Raw genomic sequence first — 18,646 nt, 5'->3', positions numbered from 1 at the left:
CTTTAAGCAAGTCACAACCTCAGTTTCCTCAGTTGTAAAATGGGATAATAACAGCACCCACTTCAAAGCGTTTTAGAGAGAAGCAAATGAGGTAATATTTGTAAATACTTAGCATGCATATTTCTGCACTATATAGTCTATGTACTCTATAAATGTATATTCTCCTACATTCTTACAGAGGAAGTTGATGTGCAACAAAGTTTTAACTTTCCTAAATTGTCTCTCAATTGTTTGCAAACAATAACACTAATAGCTGACAAGCTATTTCTAAGTAACTTAAGGTTTGCAGTGTTTTGATCCTCACAAGCTCGTGGAATACGAGAGACATTATCTCCGTTTTCCAGGTGAGGAAACAGGCTCAGAGAAGGTTACTGGACCCACCACTTAGTCACACTGCTACAGTGTTAGAGATAAGGTGCAAATAAACTCAAATCCAGGACTCTTTCCACCAAACCAGATTGAACTAATCTGTCTTTGCTATCCAGACTGAACAGGTAATTCTGGAGTCCATCAAGGGAATGATGGGAAGTGGTAGAGAGTAAGTCTGTTAATTCTTTTAAATGGACACTTCTTTTATAAGGAAAAGTTGTAAAGAGAAAGATTACTGGCGAGGAGTATAACCCAGGGATTGTCCCAATCATACACTTAATTCTGGAGGCGAAAAATTGGAAGCGTTCAAGGGCAAAGGAACACCAGCTCCGATTTAACCTCAGCATATCTAAAATCAAACCCATCCTCTGTCTCCTTTCACTCGCTAATCTGTTTCTCCTTTTGCTTTCTTAATTTCTTATACTCAATGTTATTGAAATGCTTCTAGTCATCCAGCATTAAAACTGTCACCTTGGATTCCTCTCTCCCTCAATTCAATCCATTTCTTTCTTTGCAATGTTTTGCCCCTCCTCCTCCCTTTCTCCTATTCCTATCAACTCGGAGAAGCAAAGATTATAGAAGTTGGAGTCAGCAGAAACCTTTGCCCAGATAGTCCTGCCTTTGGAAATACCTTAACCTCAATGACTCATCTTTAAAATGGAGATAAAATTGTACCACCTCCCTAAGGCAGTTAGCAAACCTTGTGGCTCTTCATAAATGTTCGGTACCCTCAGCTGGACCATGGTCTCCACATCAGATCTCTCACTTCCAAGCCGTTCTTCACACAACCACCAGACTTATTTCCTAAACTAAAGCTCTGATCCCCTCATATACACATCTTCCTAGTTTTAAAACTCCAGATGGCCACCCATTGCCCACCAATTCAATAAACATTCATTCTTAATACCTTCAGTGTATGGAGGTGTGCAGAGTGCTGGAGTTTAGGTGGGCTTACAAGCTGTATTCCTACATTTATCTATATTCCAGACTACTTGCCATTGCCTAAGAACACTTTAGGTTCATTTGGCTTCAAGACTATGCATTTAATCCCCCAACCCTCCTTCTCCCTGTCTATAGAATTTCCCAGTTGAAAAGGACCTCTGCAGTCACTTGGCCGGATGTGTATCTAAAAAGGAATCCCTGATACAAGATCCCAGACAAATGATCATCCAGTCTTTGCCTCTAGGAAAGGTGAACTCATTACTTTTCAGAGGCAGCCTATTTCATATGGGGATAGCTCTGTTTGTTAGGATAGTTTTTGGGGGATATCAAGTCTAAATTGCCCTCTTTGATATTTCCATTTACTACCCCAAATTCTGCTTTCTGGGATCAAACAAAAGAAGCTTAACCTTAATGGAGTACCTTCCAAATGTTGTGTAGCTATGAATTTCCACCAGCATTTTTTTCTTCAGGCTAAATAGTCCTAGCTCCTTCCACTCACCTTGGTGCCCCCAAGGCTCTTCCCCTCCCGGATACCTTCTAGACTGGTGCCCCAAAATGAACACAATATTCCCAAGGTGGTCCGACTAGGGCGCTGTATACCAGCACAGAATCTCCTATGTCTGGAAGCTGTGCCTCTCGATGCAAATCAGGACAGTATTAGCTTTCTTGGCAACAACCCATTCTTGTTGACTCATGGTGAGCTTGCAGTCCACTAAATCCCCCAGATCTTTTTCAGACATAATGCTAAGTATGCTTCCTCTACTTTGTAGTGGTAAAATTCATTGGGGAAAAAAGGTGAAAGATTACATTGTGTATTTGTGCTTGGAGGTGTTGGGGGACTGTGATCTGTTCAGTTTTCTAAGGAAGAAAATTCCAAAGTTGTTGTTTTCTTTATAAGAAAAGAAATAAAGAAATATCTTGGGAAGATCATTGGGAAGACTTAGCCGATGAATCAAAGGTAGATTTCTGTACTCCAAGGACAGCCTTCAATCCATTACAGCTTGTACTGATTCCTTCTAAATTTCATCTTGCTAGATTCAGATGGTAGATTCCATGTTCCAGCCTGTTGGACCCAGTCATCTAGATCCTTCTTAGTTTTGTTCCCTTCACAGTACTTTCTTTCAGCAAAGGCAGACAAGACAGCAGAGGAGAGAGTGGTACTAGAAAGGGTGGAGGTTTGAGCTGAGGTAGAGCTCAGAGTTAACCCTTTTCTAAATAGAACTAAATGTAATGGTGCACGATGACTGGTACTGTTCTGTACCATCGATGGCTGGATCCCACGCACTGGATCGAGAGTCAGCACACCTGGGAGGGGGCCTAGACTTCTGAGAACTCCCTGATTCACTACATTGCAATAGACAAGTCAATTAGCTTGTTCTTCTGTGTCTCTACCTGTTAAGTGGGAACACTAATAATTGTGGCCTTCTCCACCTCACAGAATTGTCATAAAGATACAAGAACCAATTTGATCAGGTGCTTCGCAAGCTATCACAAGTGCTATGTAAATGTTGACATTTCAATTATGTGACTCTGGGGGAAGATGCTTTCTCACTTTTTCCTCTTCCTGCTTTCATTATGGAGCATAAAGATCCTGGCTAATAAACCAGAGGATGCTCAGAAAATTCTCACTGATAATGAGTTAGAATTTGTTAATTAGAATTAGAAAAGAGTTAGTTAATGCATTGATAATGCTGAAGCTACAGGAATAACGGAGACTCCAAGGAGCCTGCTCCAGCAAGAGCTCATTTCTTCTAGCACTCCATGGACCAGCTCCTTCCTTGGAGAGGGGCACTAATGCTAGGAGAATACAGCAAGGTTCCTGCAGCCTCAGCTCCTTGCATGGAAGGAGGAAGGGAAGGGAAGGTTTTCCTGGACGAGGTCTGGTGTGAGAGCAGCATCCCCTAAGATGTGGAGTGGGGCACTAACCCCACCAGCAGCCATCCCACCTCGTCATTCTTCCTACCAGCTCACTTCTGAGGTAAACACAAGGGATCAAAATCTCTTTCCATCAACTCACCTTCCTTTCAGGTTCCACTAGAACCCAGGGACTCAATATTTCCCCCCTCCCAGCCCCGCCCAGTGTTCCCCTCTCTCAAAAAACCCAGAAGGGCAAGAATGAGTGAAAAATTCATTTTAATATTTCAATTCTGAGTCAGGTGAGAATTGACATTTTGGGCTCAATGGGCGAGGAAGGGAAGAGAAGCTCTTGAGACGTCTTATTCCACAGCAAAATTTCGGCTCACCACAGGAAACAGCTCGAAGAAGCCCTAGATGGGGCAAAGCAGGGTGGAGTAGCTAGGTATTAGGGTGTGTATGACAACTCTCCCTGGAAATCCTCCCTCTTATTCTTCCACTTTCTTTCCCTTGATTCTGGGGCTTGGCCTGGGCCCCTTAGCCTTGGGAAGGCTGAGCTGGTCTGCTGAATGCTTTCGTGGCATCACCATGGTGACCAGCCTCGTCACTTAGAGGGATGACGTTGCCCCAGCAACCAATCCCAGAGACTGGAGACACTGCTGCCACGTGAAACGGATAAGGGAGGGCAGAAGCAGGATTACCTTAAACAGGGTGAGGGTCTGCAGCACACTGGAGGTGCACGCCATTTCCCGGATGGAGTGCATGGCCAGCTGGGGGCTGCCCAAGTCGAGCACCCGCAGCCCCAGACGAGCAGCTAGGATGGGCCCAATGGTTGTGCCACAGGGGGAATCATTCCGAACCATGAACTCCTGCAGAGACAGGAAGGGGAGTCTACATGAGGATGCTCACGACCAGGCTGATATGCGAGGTCCATCAGGACTTAAGAGTTCTGAGTCATGGCCATGTGCGAGGAACCAGGAGGGACTAAATCTCTGGTCTCTGGAGGAGTCCTGGCTGTGCCGTCATAACCTCAGGGGTGAAGGGGCTGGAGGATGCCTGATGCTTCTGTTTAATAAAGGTGGCAACCGTGACGCTAGGACACTGAGCACTGTCACACCTGCTGCGAGGTCATGGTTTTCCACGCAGGGCTCTCTCCTGGGATGTTACCCACCGAGACAGCCATCAGTGGGGCTACTCCCCCAAACTATAGGCCTGGCCCCAAACACTCACCTGAAGGGGCACCCCCACTCGGCCAGCTACCTCGCGGATCAGCGCCTCAGAAACGGCATTGGAAGCATAGCGTTGCTTATTGTTCACTTTAATCACAGGTCCCTGGGAGGGGAAAAGATGGGAAAGGGGCCCCAATCCATCAGTCTTAATCAGCATTGGTTAGGTCCTCCTGGAGGGAAAGCTGGTGTTTACAGGGATGTTGAAGGAAGAAGGTGGGTTTTGGGTGGGAGATATGGGCCTGAGGTGGAGAGGAAAGGGAAAGACCTAGGCTGAAAATAAGCAGGGTCCAATGGGAAGGGAAACAGAGAGATATAGGGAAGGGAAAATAGCAGGGAAAGAGCTAGGAGGGAAAAAGGCAGGGCCTGTAAGTATGGGAAAGAGACTTTTGGAGGAAAAAATGGGGACAGGTGATGGGGAGGAGAGGACAAGGATCAGCAAGGAGAGGTGAAGGACAGGACCTGGCACAGAGGAGACACAAGGCCTGAGCCGGGGAGAGGGAGTAAGGTTACCTTGTGGAAAAGGGGCCGGTGGGCTTCCTCATGCTTATCCCTAGAGGAGAGAGACAAAATGCTCTACAACCAGGTTAAGTTTGGGTTTGCTCTTAGGAAACCCCAGCACAGGACTGATGTGGGAGCAGCAGAGACCACCTGTGGGCTGGTCCCCAACACCCCCACTGTTGGTGAAGAAGGCCCCAGGGACTCACATGTAGTTGGGGTGCACGGCGTGGGCCATGTCAGCGCTGATCATGTAGGACTTGGGCATGGCCTCCTCAAAGGCCGTCACATTCTGAGGGGAGGCGGAGATACGCCGGAGCACCAGCTCCGTCAGCAACGACTCTGCCCCCTGTGCACTCTGTGATCCAACCTGGAAGGTGGGGTGGGGGGTGTCAGCTCAGGAATACTGGGCCAGTCTGGGGTGGGAGGCCTGGAGGGCCCTTGTTCAAGCAAGGCTTCCAATAAGATTAAGGGACCAAACCCCACCCTCTTCTCCTCCTGAGCAGCAGTCTGGGGGGAAGTCCAACTGCCCAATGTTCCCACCCTAAGGAATGGTTTTATCCCCCTTTTCATGAAAACTGGGAAGCAGGGTAATTCCTAGTCATTTCCAAGATTGATGTAGCATTTTTTGTTTAAACTATTCACTGGACATTCACCTCTTGTTGGTAGTGGTTTAAAAAACATTATTAAAAAATAATTCAATCTCCACTTCCATTCCCATCTTATCCCCTAGAACAGTGCCCTGCATGTAATACTCATTCAATAAATTTAGTTTATACTGTTCACTGGACATTTACCTATTGTTGGCAGTGCTTTAAAAATATTATAATTATTAACAATAATTCAATCTCCACCTCCACCACCTTAGCCCCTAGAATAGTGCCCATGCATGTAATACATATTCAATAAGTTGCTTATACTGTTCACTGAACATTTACCTATTGTTGGTAATGATTTAAAAAATATCAAAAATAATTCAATCTCTACCTCCACCATCTTAGCCCCTAAAATAGTGCCATGCATGTAATATTCAATTAATTATTTGCTGAATGAAACACTGCTCTGCTCTCAAAGGGCCACCACTAGAGATAGAATCCTCCCTCCCAGCAATTAAGAAGCACCTACTAGGCCTATGGAGCTGTAACTGATCCTGGGATGCAAAGAAACTTAAAGACATAGATCTAGCCTCTGAAGGGTTTATAATACATCTGGGGAGAGCCGTGGTGTAGTGGAAAGGACATGGTCCTGGAGTCAGAAGACCTGGATTTAAATCCCCACGGAGGGGGCCCTTGTTTGCCAACACACAGCCCCATCTCTCTTCTCCACCAACTCGATCCTTTGATCATCATAATTTTCAACCATTTCTTCTCCAAAGGGGTCTTCCCTTGATGCCTAAAAAAATACCCAGCTTCTTTGAAGCTTCCCATAAGACTCTCATGCTCATCAAATATTGGTTATTTCCTCTTTTCACAGCCGAACTCCTAGGAAAAAGGTTGTCCACATTTATCGCATTTAGACACTTGTCCCCATTTCTTCCCCTTTTTGGCCTGGCTTGACTTTCTGCAGAGACCCAAGGTCTCTGTGCCATTATGTTCTTCACCTTTCTCCTTCCTTCTTGTCCTCTCTTCAATTCTGACAATGCTGACCACCCTCTCTGGGATATTCTCTCCTTCCTCTGGCTTCCCTGGGGGTGTCTTCCTGTCTGACTTATCCTTCTGAGTCCCCTCTGCAGGATCCTCATCCATCTTCCAGCCTTTGTTCCTGTCTGTACCCCAGAGTGAGGAGCCTAGATGTGGTAAATGGACCCCAGGGCTTGAGTTTGAAGGCTGCCTCAGCAACTTACTAGTGATTCCCAGCAAGTAACTCAACCTCCTGTGCCTGTTTCTTCCTGTGAAATGAAGGAGTTGGACATTATGATCTCTTCTGGCCTTCAGCCTGTAATCCCATGCCTTTGTCTTGAGCCATTTCCTCTTTTCTCTAAACTCTCAACTCCTCCCAAAGATTCCACTCTTATTTCCATGCAGATGATTCCCAAACACACATTTGGAGTGCTCACCTCTCCTTTGAGCCCCAGTCCCATGGATTTCTCCAGTCTGGATGTCCCTGGGCATCTCCAACTCAAGAGGTCCAAAACAGAACACATTTTCTTCGCCCAGACTCTCTCCTGCTCTTAACTTCCCAATTTCTGTTGAAAATCTTCCAATCCCTCAAGTTGGAAACCCTGGAGACATCCCTGTACCCATAATCAATCTCTAAACCTCATTGGTTCTACCTCGTCAGCACCTTTAAAATCCATCCGATTTTCTCTCTTACGTAGGCCTTCAAAAAATCAGCTCTTGCCTGGACTCTTGCAAGGGTCTCCTAATTGGCCTCCCTTTGCCCATCCAGTCTCCATGCAGTTGCCAAATAGATATTCCTGAAGCACAGCTCTCACCACTTGACTTTCCTAAATAAAAAACTTTATAGAGACTCACATGTACAAAAATGTTTGTAGTAGCCCTTTTCATAGTGGCAAGGAACTGGAAATTGAGTGGATGCCCATCAGGTGGAGAATTGCTGAATAAGTGATGGTATATGAATGCTGAAATATTATTGTTCTATAAGAAATGGTCAGCAGGATGATATCAGAAAGGCTTGGAGAGATTTACATGAACTGATCCCGAGTGAAATGAGCAGAAGCAGGAGATCATTGTACACAGCAACAAGAAGATTATGTGATGATCAATTGTGATGGATGTGGTTCTTTTCAATGAGGAGATGACTCAAGGCAATTCTAATAGACTTGTGATGGAGAGAGCCATCTGCATCCAGAAAGAGAACTAAGGAAACTGAATGTGGATCAAAACATAGTATTTTTCACCTTTTTTGTTGTTTGTTTGCTTGGTTTTTTCTTTCTTATGGTTTTTTTCCCTTTTAATCTGATTTTTCTTGCACAACATGACAAATATGGAAATATTTAGAAGAATTGCACATGTTTAACCTATATCACATCACTTGATGTCTTGGGGAGAAGGAGAAAAAAAATGGAACACAAGGGTTTACAGAAGTGAAAACCGAAAACTATTTTTGCATAATATTTGGAAAAATAAAATACTATTAAAAAAACTCACACACACAAAAAGGAATTTTAGGGGCTTCTCATTTCTTGACTCTAAACTTTTGCACAAACTTTCCCTTATGAAAATAATGCTCATCCATTTTCCTCTCCCACCTTACTTCTTTAAATCTCTAGCCTAAGATTTAGCTCCACTGCTGCTTCCTTTAAGAGGCCTTTCCTGAATTCCTAAGTTCAGGGTCTTACCTCAACTCACTATTATTTACTATTTTAAAAAACCACTATTTGACTTTTCCCAATTACATGTAAAGACGATTTTCAACATTCATTTTTTGAAAGATTTTGAGTCCCAAGTTTTTTCTCCTTCCTCCTCCCCAATCTGATACAGATTATACAAACTATTTACTTATACTGTGTGCCACATTCTGTTAGTGTCAACTCCTTAAACACAGAGACCGATTCACATTTGTACTTATGATACTTGTGTCTGACATATAACAAGTGCTTGATAAATGCTTGTTGGTTGAGTGAACTTCTCCACCTCAGTTCACTCATCTATGCAAGAGATAATAATAACCTGCATTCTCATTTTATAAAAAAAGGTAACAGGCATTTATTAAGCACTTATTATATGCCAGGTACTTTGTAATTATTATTTCATTTAATCCTAACAATAACCCTGGAGGGGGTGTGGTAGATGCTATTTATCAATCCTATTTTATGGAGAAGAATTTATAAAACTTTAGAGGGAGGGGAGATCCTAGGACGCTACATCCAAAGAAACTAAAGCAGAAGTTAAATTAGTTGCGGGGGGTGGTGGTGGATAAATACTATTATTGCAGTTCCCGCAAAACAAGAGAAGGGAATTGTAAGGGTCCTTTAAATGGGTGGCACCACAGCGCAACAGGAGATTTGAGTGGCCCAGAAGTAATCTCTATGGGTATAGGACTGCCCTGTAGGTGGGATCCTGGCCATATTGAGATGGCTTCCTAATGGATGACGGCTTTCTTGCTGGTTGGCTGTGTGTGTGACCTCACAGGCCCTTTATAAGCCCACTGCAGATATCAGTCGCTCTCTTTAACCTGGCTCCCTAGCCTGGGGTGGCTGAGCCAAGCTGATGGATAGCCCAAGAGGTAAGGATTTTGGTAGAGAACATGTGGGTCTTCAGACCAGGTGTTCACTAGGGAGCTGACAAGTCAGGGCATTATGTAAGTAGGTATAATAAAGGCTTTTAAGATTATACGTGGCTGTTCTTAAGTGCGCTACCAGTTATTAAACTACTATTCAAGAAATCGTGGCCAGAGACCTTTGAAGGCCTCAGAGGAGGCGAGCCGGGTAGAGTTGACACTGCAAAGGACAGTGGTCAAAGGTACTCTGTTGGGCCTAGGGCAGACTAGTAATTGTAACTGCCAGGAGGGCATGTTACAATTATCACTCCCATTCTAGAGACGAGGAAACTGAAATCGGGTTTAATAACTTGACTGGGATGTTAGTAAGCCTCTAAGGCACATCTGAACTCTGGTTTTCTTAACTTTAGGTCTGCTGCTTTAGCTATTGCATTACTTCCTTGTCACTGAATTAGGAAGATCAAACAAGACATGATATGTAAACTGTTTTTTAAACTGTAACTTCCTCTTCTCTATTTATTTATCTTATTTATACAGGATGCCCCTAAAGTCTTGGTAAAGTTTTAAGTTTTAAAACTTCCCTAAGTCCTTTATTATCTCAGGGATCTAAACATAGATAGATGCCTGATCAATCCTTTGGCTGAGGGAGGGAGGAGTAGTCTGCCTTTACTTTGGTCCCAGTTATGTGTCACAAGTGGTCTGATGCTGGGAACAGGAACCCTTCTTTTTCTTTTTCTTTTTTAATTATAGCTTTTTATTGACAACATATGCATGGTAATTTTTCAACACTGACCTTTGCAATCACTTATGTTTCAACTTTTCCCCTCCTTCCCTCGACCTCTTCCCCTAGATGGCAGGTAATCCCATACATGTTAAATATGTTAAAGTATATGTTAAATACAATATATGTATACATGTTTATACAGTTATCTTGTTGCACAAGAAAAATCGGAATTAGAAAGAATTAACTTGAGAAGGAAAACAAAAATGCAAGTAGTCTGCACTCATTTCCCAGCGGAACTGGAACTTTCATACACTCAGAAACTATCTGGATGAAAACTATGTACAAGGCACTCTCCCAGGTACAATGGGGGGGGGGGGGGCAGAGAGCCCTTACCCACAAGGAGCTGATAACCTAATCTGGGAGTGGCTGGGAGAGATGGAGACCAAAAAAAGGAGAAATGGAAAATAAGGAGGAGAGGCTAGGAGGGAAAAGAAGTGCATCCAGTTAACTTTAACACAAAGAAAGCTTGATCTTGGATTTTATCAGTGCAGGGGGATTCCCCCAGATCAACATCTTGCCTGTAGCTTGTCATAAACAGTTTCCTAGGAGCAACCAGTTACAACCAAGATCCTGAATGATCTGCCCTTAGATTTAAACAGCCAGGTGTCAAGGGCAAGACCTGAATTCAGATCTTCCTGGCTTGTAGGCTGGCCTTCTAAATCCCATTGCTTTCCCCAGGGGTAAAATGAGATGGATGAGTGTATCAAGGAAGGCTTCCTGGAGGAAGCATTTGAGCTAGCCCTTGATGGATGGGTAGGAGAACTTTAGGCAGAGGTGGGGGAGAAATACATCCTAAGCTGATCCAATAATGTGACTGACCTAACACCTCCAGCCCTTTCCACGAGCCTTACAACAGGTTTGTTCATAGGAATGGACAGAAGTTCCCCAGCTCCCTGGCTTCCTTTCCCCTCTCTTCCCCATCAGGTTCATGCCTCACCTCTTCGTGGTCATAAAGCGCAACCATTCGGACATTAGGCTCTGAAGCAAGGGATGCTGGGGTAGCACAGGAGTCAATTAAGGCCTGGGAGAGACACAAGCATTTTTTTAAGTGGCTACTATATCCCCAAGTGCTGCAGGCAGCCCCCTGACTCCCTCCCATATACCCTCAGAAGCCCGAGACCTTCCCAGACCCTGTATGTTTGCACCAGTGACCCCCTGCGGCGTGTCCAGGGCTTTGTGCCATGGGGATGGGGCAGGGTATCTATGTCTGCCAAGCCCCTGGCTCCACACCTGGAGGGCACAGAAGCAGCTGTGCAGGTTGTCCAGTCGGGGGGAGAAGATGAACTCCTCATAGGCGCCTCCCAGGACCTGGAGAGAAGGGACAGTTAGCCTGGCCAGCTCCCCTCCCCACAATCCCACGCTCGGTTCTCTTCCCCCCTGCGGTTTGCTCTCCCCATTTTTGCAGGGCTAAGCCCTCTCCTTACCGCAGGCTGAGTGTCTGTGAGACACAATTCCATTTCCAGGATGTCCTCAGGTTTCTGCCCCAACTGGGCACAGAGCAGAGACATAAGCACTGACTGGTGTTTGCTCGTCTACAGGGACGGGTAGGAGTTGGAGAGCGGTCACTTGGGGAGCCTTTATTCCCACACCTCTACATGCTCCTTCCCACCCCACCCCCAACATCTTCCTACCCCTTCCCTTCCCTCCGCTTAGCCTCCCGTCTCACCTTGGCAGCAGGAGAGCCTGAGTCAGACACGCCCTTCTCCAGCTCCTCCTGCACCGCTGTGGCCAGGATGGGTATTCTGCAAGGAGGTGGGGGACAGCAGAATGAGGGAGGCTGGGACTGCATTTGTGGTGGCCCTGCCCGTGCCTGTTACAAATGGCCACCTGATTCCTAAGCAGCCCTTCATCCTTCGTTGAATTTCTCTCTGAGATTAGAGGAGAAAGGGACCCTCCAGAGTTACTGCAAGAGGGTCTGCTTTACCAAATGACTTAATATATTAAAAATTGTGGAAATACATATAGCAGAATTGTAATATTCAACACATGTTGGATTACTTGCTGTCTAGAGGAGGGGGGAGGGGGAGAAGGAAAACATTCGGAACACAAGGCTTTGCAAGGGTGAATGTTGAAAATTATCCATGCATATGTTTTTATTAAAGCTTTTTATTTTCAAAACATATGCATAGATAATTCGGCAACATTAGCCCTTGCAAAACCTCGTGTCCCAGTTTTCCCCTCCTCCCACAGATGGCAAGTGGTCCAACACATGTTAAACATGGAAGAAATATATGTTAAATCCATCGCCATGCACGCTTCGTATAGGATAAATAATATGGTCTACACTCGTATTACTTTCAATGACTGTGGTAAGTAACGGCGCTCACTTAAAGCATTCGGAGCTCAGAATGAGTAATATGGCATTCAGAATGGGCGGTTCTCCATCACAGAGACCGCCACCTCATGCTCCAGAAGGGCGGGAAGCGCTGCAGAACTCGCGGCCCCCACCCAGCTGCAGCCCTCTCTAACCTCCCTGCCTCCCGCCCGCCCTGGCCCCCTTCTCACAAGTGGGTCTCGGGGTTGGGCCCGAAGTTTTCATTGACCGTCCGATGAAGATGGATCGCCAAGTGGGGGATGCGCAGTATCGGTTTCTCCACATGCACCAGCCGCTGTTCGATTTGCTCGGAGGAAGGATTCTGTAACGGGTTAACAGGTCAGTCGGGACCCCAAGCTCTTCTTCTGTGCGTGGCCTCCCAGGCCTCAGCCCATCCCTGAAGCTCCCAATCCTGTGACCAGCAGAGGCCGGGACCAGGCTCGGAGTGCCCTCCCCCAGGGGCCTCCGCCTACTTTTCCCTGAGCAGCTCCGAGAGGGGAGCTGCGGGCATTGGTTCCTGCCGGGCAGTCCTTACCTTGATGATGACTCGCCCCGCCAAGGAGAGGTCTCGGTCAAACCAGGTGCTCCAGATCCCGCCCCCGTAGGTTTCCACACCAACCTGCAGGAAGCCCCCCTGACTGCGCCGGGACCTGCGTTTCACCTGCAAGGACACCCTCCGTCAGGCTTCGAGAAGCTCTAGGCGCTTCTGGAAGGCGGTCTGGCTGGGGGACAACATCTGTGTGAAGAACTGTGTCTATTTCACAAAGCGGGAGGAAGCATCTTTGTGGTCTAGGGCTCCGCCCAGGACCCCTCTCTCTGGCCTTATCTCCCGCCCCTTGTTCCCTGGGTGGTCGGGGTCACAGGACGCTGAGCCCCTCTAAAGGAGAGCCCCCCCATTCCATACCCTGAGGCAAGGGCTGTCCGTGTGGGCCCCGATGACGCTGAAGCCATTGCCGGGGGAATACTGGCCCCCCACGGCAAAGGCGATGATGGTGGAGGAGTTCCTGGTCACAAAGTACTGGGGAGGGAGATGGAGAGGCTCTCAGCGCCCGCCTGGGGCAGAGGTCCTCCCCACTCCTCCCCGCTCCTCCCCCTCCCCGCTCCGCACCTTGCACTCGGGCTGCAGGTCCCACTTCTCCGCCTCCTTGAGCTCCTGGAAGCCGGCCTGGAGGAGCCGGCTCCGGCACTCGGCCACCACTGTGGGGAGGAAGATGACCTCGGTCACGGGGAGTGGCAGGGGGCGGGGCGGGCTCTTCTGGGGGGGGGCTGGGCGCTTACCGTGGAAGGGGGAGGGTCCCCGGTTCACAAACTTGAGCAGCTCTCTGGCTGCAGCCTGAACCGCTTCCTTTCCAGCTACTGAAGCCTGGGAAGGCAGAGATTCTGATTGCAGCCCCCTGGTCCCCGGCCACAAGGGGCTCTGCTCCAGCCCCCCTCCGTCCCCCCAGCAAGCAGCCCCGCGGAGACACCCGCCAAGTCCCCGTCCTCAGCCTGGAAAAACTTCCCCGAGCCTCAACTCGCAAGCGCCCCGCCCCCAGCCCAGCCGGGAGACTCCAGCAGGAGGAGACCGCCTTCCGATCCGAGCCCCCTCCCCTTCCCTCCCGCCGGAGCTCCCCCTCCCCCCTTCTCTCCAGTGCATGCACAAAAGCCCTTTGAGTCTGCAAGCAAGAAGGCCCCCTTCCCCCTTCCCTCACGGCCCGGAAGGTCAGGACCCCTTCCTCCCCCCACGGCGGGAGCTTTCTCTTTCACTTTAGCCTGCAGTCCCACGGCTAGGCCGGGGTGCAGCGGGACTCCCAGGACCCTGCGGGGAGCGCGCCGGGGTCCGAGGCTCCCGCCTTACCTGCATGACTCTTGCCTTCCTTTCACGCTCCAGGACCGAACCCGACTCCCGCCCCTTCGCCGGCTCCCAGCACTATTACGGCTCGGATCCCGGGCCCCGCCCTCCCGCCCTGGAGCGGGGCAGCCCGGAGCCCTCTGCCGACTGGGAGGAGCTAGGACAGCCCGGCGCTGGCTCCCCCAGCCCGCCCCCGCACCGGGCGCCCGGGACACCCAGGCGGCGGAGCAGCGCGCGGGCGGGGCCGCCAGGGGGCGGGGCCTCCCCAACCCACCGGGAGAGCGCCCGCTAGTAAACGCTTACGGCTCCTGGGGCCTTGGACGGAAGCGCCGAGGTCTTTGTGGAGTCACTTTAGAAACGCTCACGCTCAGATTTTTTCTTCTTAAAAATAGCTTTTTTTTTTTTTGCTTAGCTGCTCACCCTTTATTTTTTAAATACTTTTAAAATTAATTTCTCATCATTTTAAAAAATAGCTTTTTGGGTTTTTTGTTTGTTTAGCTGCTCACCATTTATTTTTTAAAAACTTTTTTTTTATTTACTAAATTTCTCACCATTTATAATTTATAAATTTTTTGCCGAGACAGTTGGGGTTAAGTGACTTGCCCAGGGTCACACAGCTAGCACGTGTCTGAAGTAAAATGTGAACTCAGGTCCTCCTAACTTCAGGGCTGGTGTGCTATCCACTGCGCCACCTAGCTGCCCCTCATGTATTTATTTTTAAATAAACTTCTTGATTTTTAATTTGATTTTAATTTAATTTAATTTAAAAATAGATTATACATTAGTTCCTCACTTTGTTTTTAAAATAGTTTTATTTTTTTTAAATTTTCCATCATGTATTCATTTTAAAATAAATGTTTTGATATTTCCTAATTTCTCACAATTTAAATATATATTATATATATAATTTCTCACCATGTATTTTTAGTTTTAAATATATTTTATACCATTTATTTATTTTTAAATAGATTTTTAAAATTCTCACTATTTTTTAAAAAATATTTTTTAGATTCTCACCATTTATTTTTTGATTTTTTTCTCCACATTTTAAAAAGATTTTGTGATATGTTAGTTTCTTTCCATTTATTTTTAAAATAATTTAGTTTTCACTGTTTATCTTTAAAAATAGTCTTGAATTAAAAAAAATCTCACTGTCTTAAGAATAGGCTTTTGATATCTTTTTTAGTTTCTCACCAACTATTTTAAAAGACTTTTGATATCTTTTTTAGTTTCTCACCAACTACTTAAAAATAGATTTTGATGTCTTAAAAATCTTTTCTCACCCATTTATTTCTTTTTAAAAAATAAATACTTATGGATTTTTTCTGTTTTGACACCACCTATATTTCCTCTTGGATCTCTCCACTTTCTATTCCAAAAAACTTTTTTTTTTTTTTAAAGGAAAAAAAAATATGTGAAATGGTAAATAAATTTACTTTTTTGTTTAGTACCTTATCTTCCACTGCAAGGGAAGATGGAGGAAGAAAACTCTCCTTAGCTTCCTGAATGGAGTGTGGGACTTGGAGTTAGGAAGATATAAGATCAAATTGTGCTTCACATACTAGTCTTTGCCTCATGTTCCTCATCTGCCAAATATCAGTTAGTAATTTTATTTATTAAGCACCTACTGTGTGTAGCAAACAATACTAAACTTGAGATAAAAAGGTAAAAAAACAAAAACAAAAACAAAACAGCCCCTACTCTTCCTGAGCTGCCAGTTTTAATAGAGGAGATGATAAGAAAACAATTATGTGCAAATAAGACACAGGTACAGATAGTGTTAGAGGAAAGACGGGGTGAAGAAGGTGGGATTGAAGCTTTGACTTGAGGAAAACCAGAAGACAGATGAAGGAGTCAATTCCAAGTATGGAAGACAGCCAGGATTCTTTCCTCGGACTCATTTCTCACATACTCCCCACCCCATCCTATTCTTACTCCTCCCAGTAATTCCGAGCCCCTGATGTCATTGTACAGACTTCTTTTCCCATCTCTTATTGCCTTACTCTCCTATCCCTCAACTCTCATTCTCTTCCCACATGTCCCATATCAGATTCTCTCATTCCTTTCTTTGTGCTCTCTGGAATGCTTGTTTCATAGTTAACACACCTGCTTTCACCTTCAGCCTTTTCCTTTCCCACCCCCTACATCTTCTGACCTGGTACCCCTAGATGGTAGTTTTTTTTAGTATTTTTAGTATTGATTGCATTTTTACTCGTTTGCCTCTTTTTGTATCCTCAGTGTTAGAGCACAGTGTCTGATGAGGTACATGGGAACCAAATAATGAGGTAACATGAACCAAATGAGGCAAATACCTAATCATGAGGTAGATACCTCAATATGATTAAGTGAGGTCTAGTGGCAGGATTGGGGTACAGGGAGTCACATGGAGCTCCCCTGCAACCCCCTTAGGATTTGGCGCAAGGATACAAAGTTAAATCAGGTCTAGTGGCTGCGAGAGTCCCCTGTAAATGAATTTACAAGCCCGAAAACCTAGATGGGTAAAAAGATATTTATTGCCGGGTTTGGAAGCAAAGTTAAGGTCTGGTTAGTAAAAGGCATTAGATAGAGGAAGATACACGCCGAAAGAGGCGGTGGGGACAAAGAATTTCTGAGGAAAGCATCTTGCCTGGCATCTTTCAAATCTCTGACCAAAGATGATTCTAGCTTTGCTGTTTTTATCTGCTTGAAGAAGTAATGGGCAGAGCTCAGGTTAATTCCTGATTTTTGGCAGGCTTTTCAGATAATTGGGAGTTGGGTTATCCAAGCCAGCTCAGATCCGGTGGGGGGGCTGGGTACAAACCCAAACTAGTTTGACCAGATCTTGTCCCAAAGGTAGATAAGACAAAGAATCTTAAAGGAGCTACGCCCAGATAGATCAGACAAAGAATCTTAAAGGGGCTATGCCCGCAACATGCCTAGCATACAGTAGGCACTTAATAAATGTTTACTGATTGGTCATTCCCTTTGACTCCATTTTTGTGATGAAACAATTGGAAAGCTCCTTGTTTCTCATTGCACTTCAAGGCTTTCCCTGTATCACTCACTGTCACTCAGTACTTTCTCCTTTGAGGGTCATTCATTCAATATGTAATTATAAAGAGCTACATAGCTATTATCTATCTACCCCCACAAAACACTATCCTTCCTTCTTCAAGGAGTTCCCTGCCCTGATCAGAGTCATTCTCACTATCCTACTCTTGCTATTATACTGGGGGTCTTCAGCATGATTATCCTTTAAATGCCCAATTTTTCACTTCCTTAATTTTCCTATTTCTCCATGTTTTACCTTGATTCTGCTTTAGCTATGAACTCTGAAATTGATTTTGTCTGTTCATAATCTTTTCTTCTGCTTTATGACCCTGTTTTTCACTTTGCTGTTTCACCACTCAGTTCTTTCCCAGGCTGTCATCCCTAACTTTTTCTCCTTAGCTCGATCTCTTGATGAACCACTTCATCTTTACACTCTATTCTCCAATTTAATCCTTTGTTCCATATCATATCACCGATCATTCTGCAACCTTGGATTTATTTCTATAATCCACTGCCTTCAGTCTTACTTGTGTGCTGCTGAACCGAGTTGGAGAAAATCCTAAAACCATACTGTGACTGAGTCCACGAACAATTTATGTGACATAATCTCCAATGGGCTCTCATTGCAGCAAGGTCGTACTTTCACACCTCTGTAATTGACTCGCTATCTTACTCAGCACAGCTGGTAGCAATTCCAAACCTTTCATCCCTCCTCAAACTTCCCGTGCAATCTTTCTTCCATCTTTTCAACTGAGGGCCTCACTTCATACTTTAGTGCAAAAAAGAACCCACTTGAGAGCTCACTGTTGTATCCTCCCCTTCCCCATCTCAGTCTCAGATCACTCAGAAGTAGATTTTTCTTTTCCTGTTTCTCATGAAGAAAAAAGTGATCTTTCTCATTAAAGCAAACCCTCTACATGAATCTTGATACCCTGTTTTCCACTCTTCTCCAATAAATTGCCTCTCACCCCCACTCTAATTTTCAATCTTTATCCATTGGCTGCTTCCTTGCTGTTTACAAATATACTTCTGTGTCCCTCCTTAAAAAGCTGTCACTATTGATCCAGCCATCCTGGAGAGCAATTTGGAACTATGCCCAAAGGGCAATCAAATTGCGCACACCCTTTGATCCAGCAGTGCTGGGTCTGTATCCCAAAGAGATTTTTGTAGTGCCAACGAACTGGAAGCCGAGGATGCCCATCAGCTGGAGAATAACTGAATAAGTTGTTATATATGAATGTAATGGAATATTCTTGTTCTATAATAAATAATCAGCAGGATGATTTCATAAAGGCCTGGAGAGACTTACATGAACTGATGTTAAGTGAAGAACCAAGAGAATATTGTTCACAGCAAAAACCAGATTATGTGATGATCAGTTGTGATGGAAATGTCTCTTTTCCACAGTGAGTCGATTCAGGCCAATTCCAATAGATTTGTGATGGAGAAAGCCATCTGCATCCAGAGAGAGAACTATGGGGCTTGAATGTGGATCGCAATACAGTATTTTCACCTTTTTTGTTGTTTGTTTGCTTTTTTCCTTTTCTCATTTTTATTTGATCTGATTTTTCTTGTACAGTATGATAAATGTAGAGATATGTTGAGAAGAACTGCTT

The 18,646-nt window shown here is 45.4% G+C and overlaps 1 protein-coding gene across 1 annotated transcript; it reads right to left on the bottom strand.

The window, feature by feature from the left end:
* Positions 1 to 3,427: 3,427 nt before the first annotated feature.
* DNPEP (aspartyl aminopeptidase) lies at positions 3,428 to 14,144 on the bottom strand. The gene is made up of 15 exons (XM_074298673.1): positions 14,007 to 14,144; positions 13,448 to 13,532; positions 13,278 to 13,366; positions 13,074 to 13,187; positions 12,705 to 12,830; positions 12,361 to 12,491; positions 11,522 to 11,597; positions 11,280 to 11,387; positions 11,086 to 11,163; positions 10,793 to 10,876; positions 5,099 to 5,259; positions 4,905 to 4,944; positions 4,396 to 4,497; positions 3,867 to 4,034; positions 3,428 to 3,578 (listed from the first exon to the last, which is right to left on the bottom strand). The coding sequence occupies exons 1-15, from the start codon at positions 14,010 to 14,012 to the stop codon at positions 3,528 to 3,530; spliced, it is 1,419 nt and encodes a 472-aa protein (XP_074154774.1). The 5' UTR covers positions 14,013 to 14,144; the 3' UTR covers positions 3,428 to 3,527.
* Positions 14,145 to 18,646: the final 4,502 nt, after the last annotated feature.

This window comes from Sminthopsis crassicaudata, chromosome 3, assembly GCF_048593235.1.
Source record: "Sminthopsis crassicaudata isolate SCR6 chromosome 3, ASM4859323v1, whole genome shotgun sequence".
Taxonomy (NCBI): Eukaryota; Metazoa; Chordata; class Mammalia; order Dasyuromorphia; family Dasyuridae; genus Sminthopsis; species Sminthopsis crassicaudata.
This window is presented reverse-complemented; position numbering and strand designations above follow the sequence as displayed.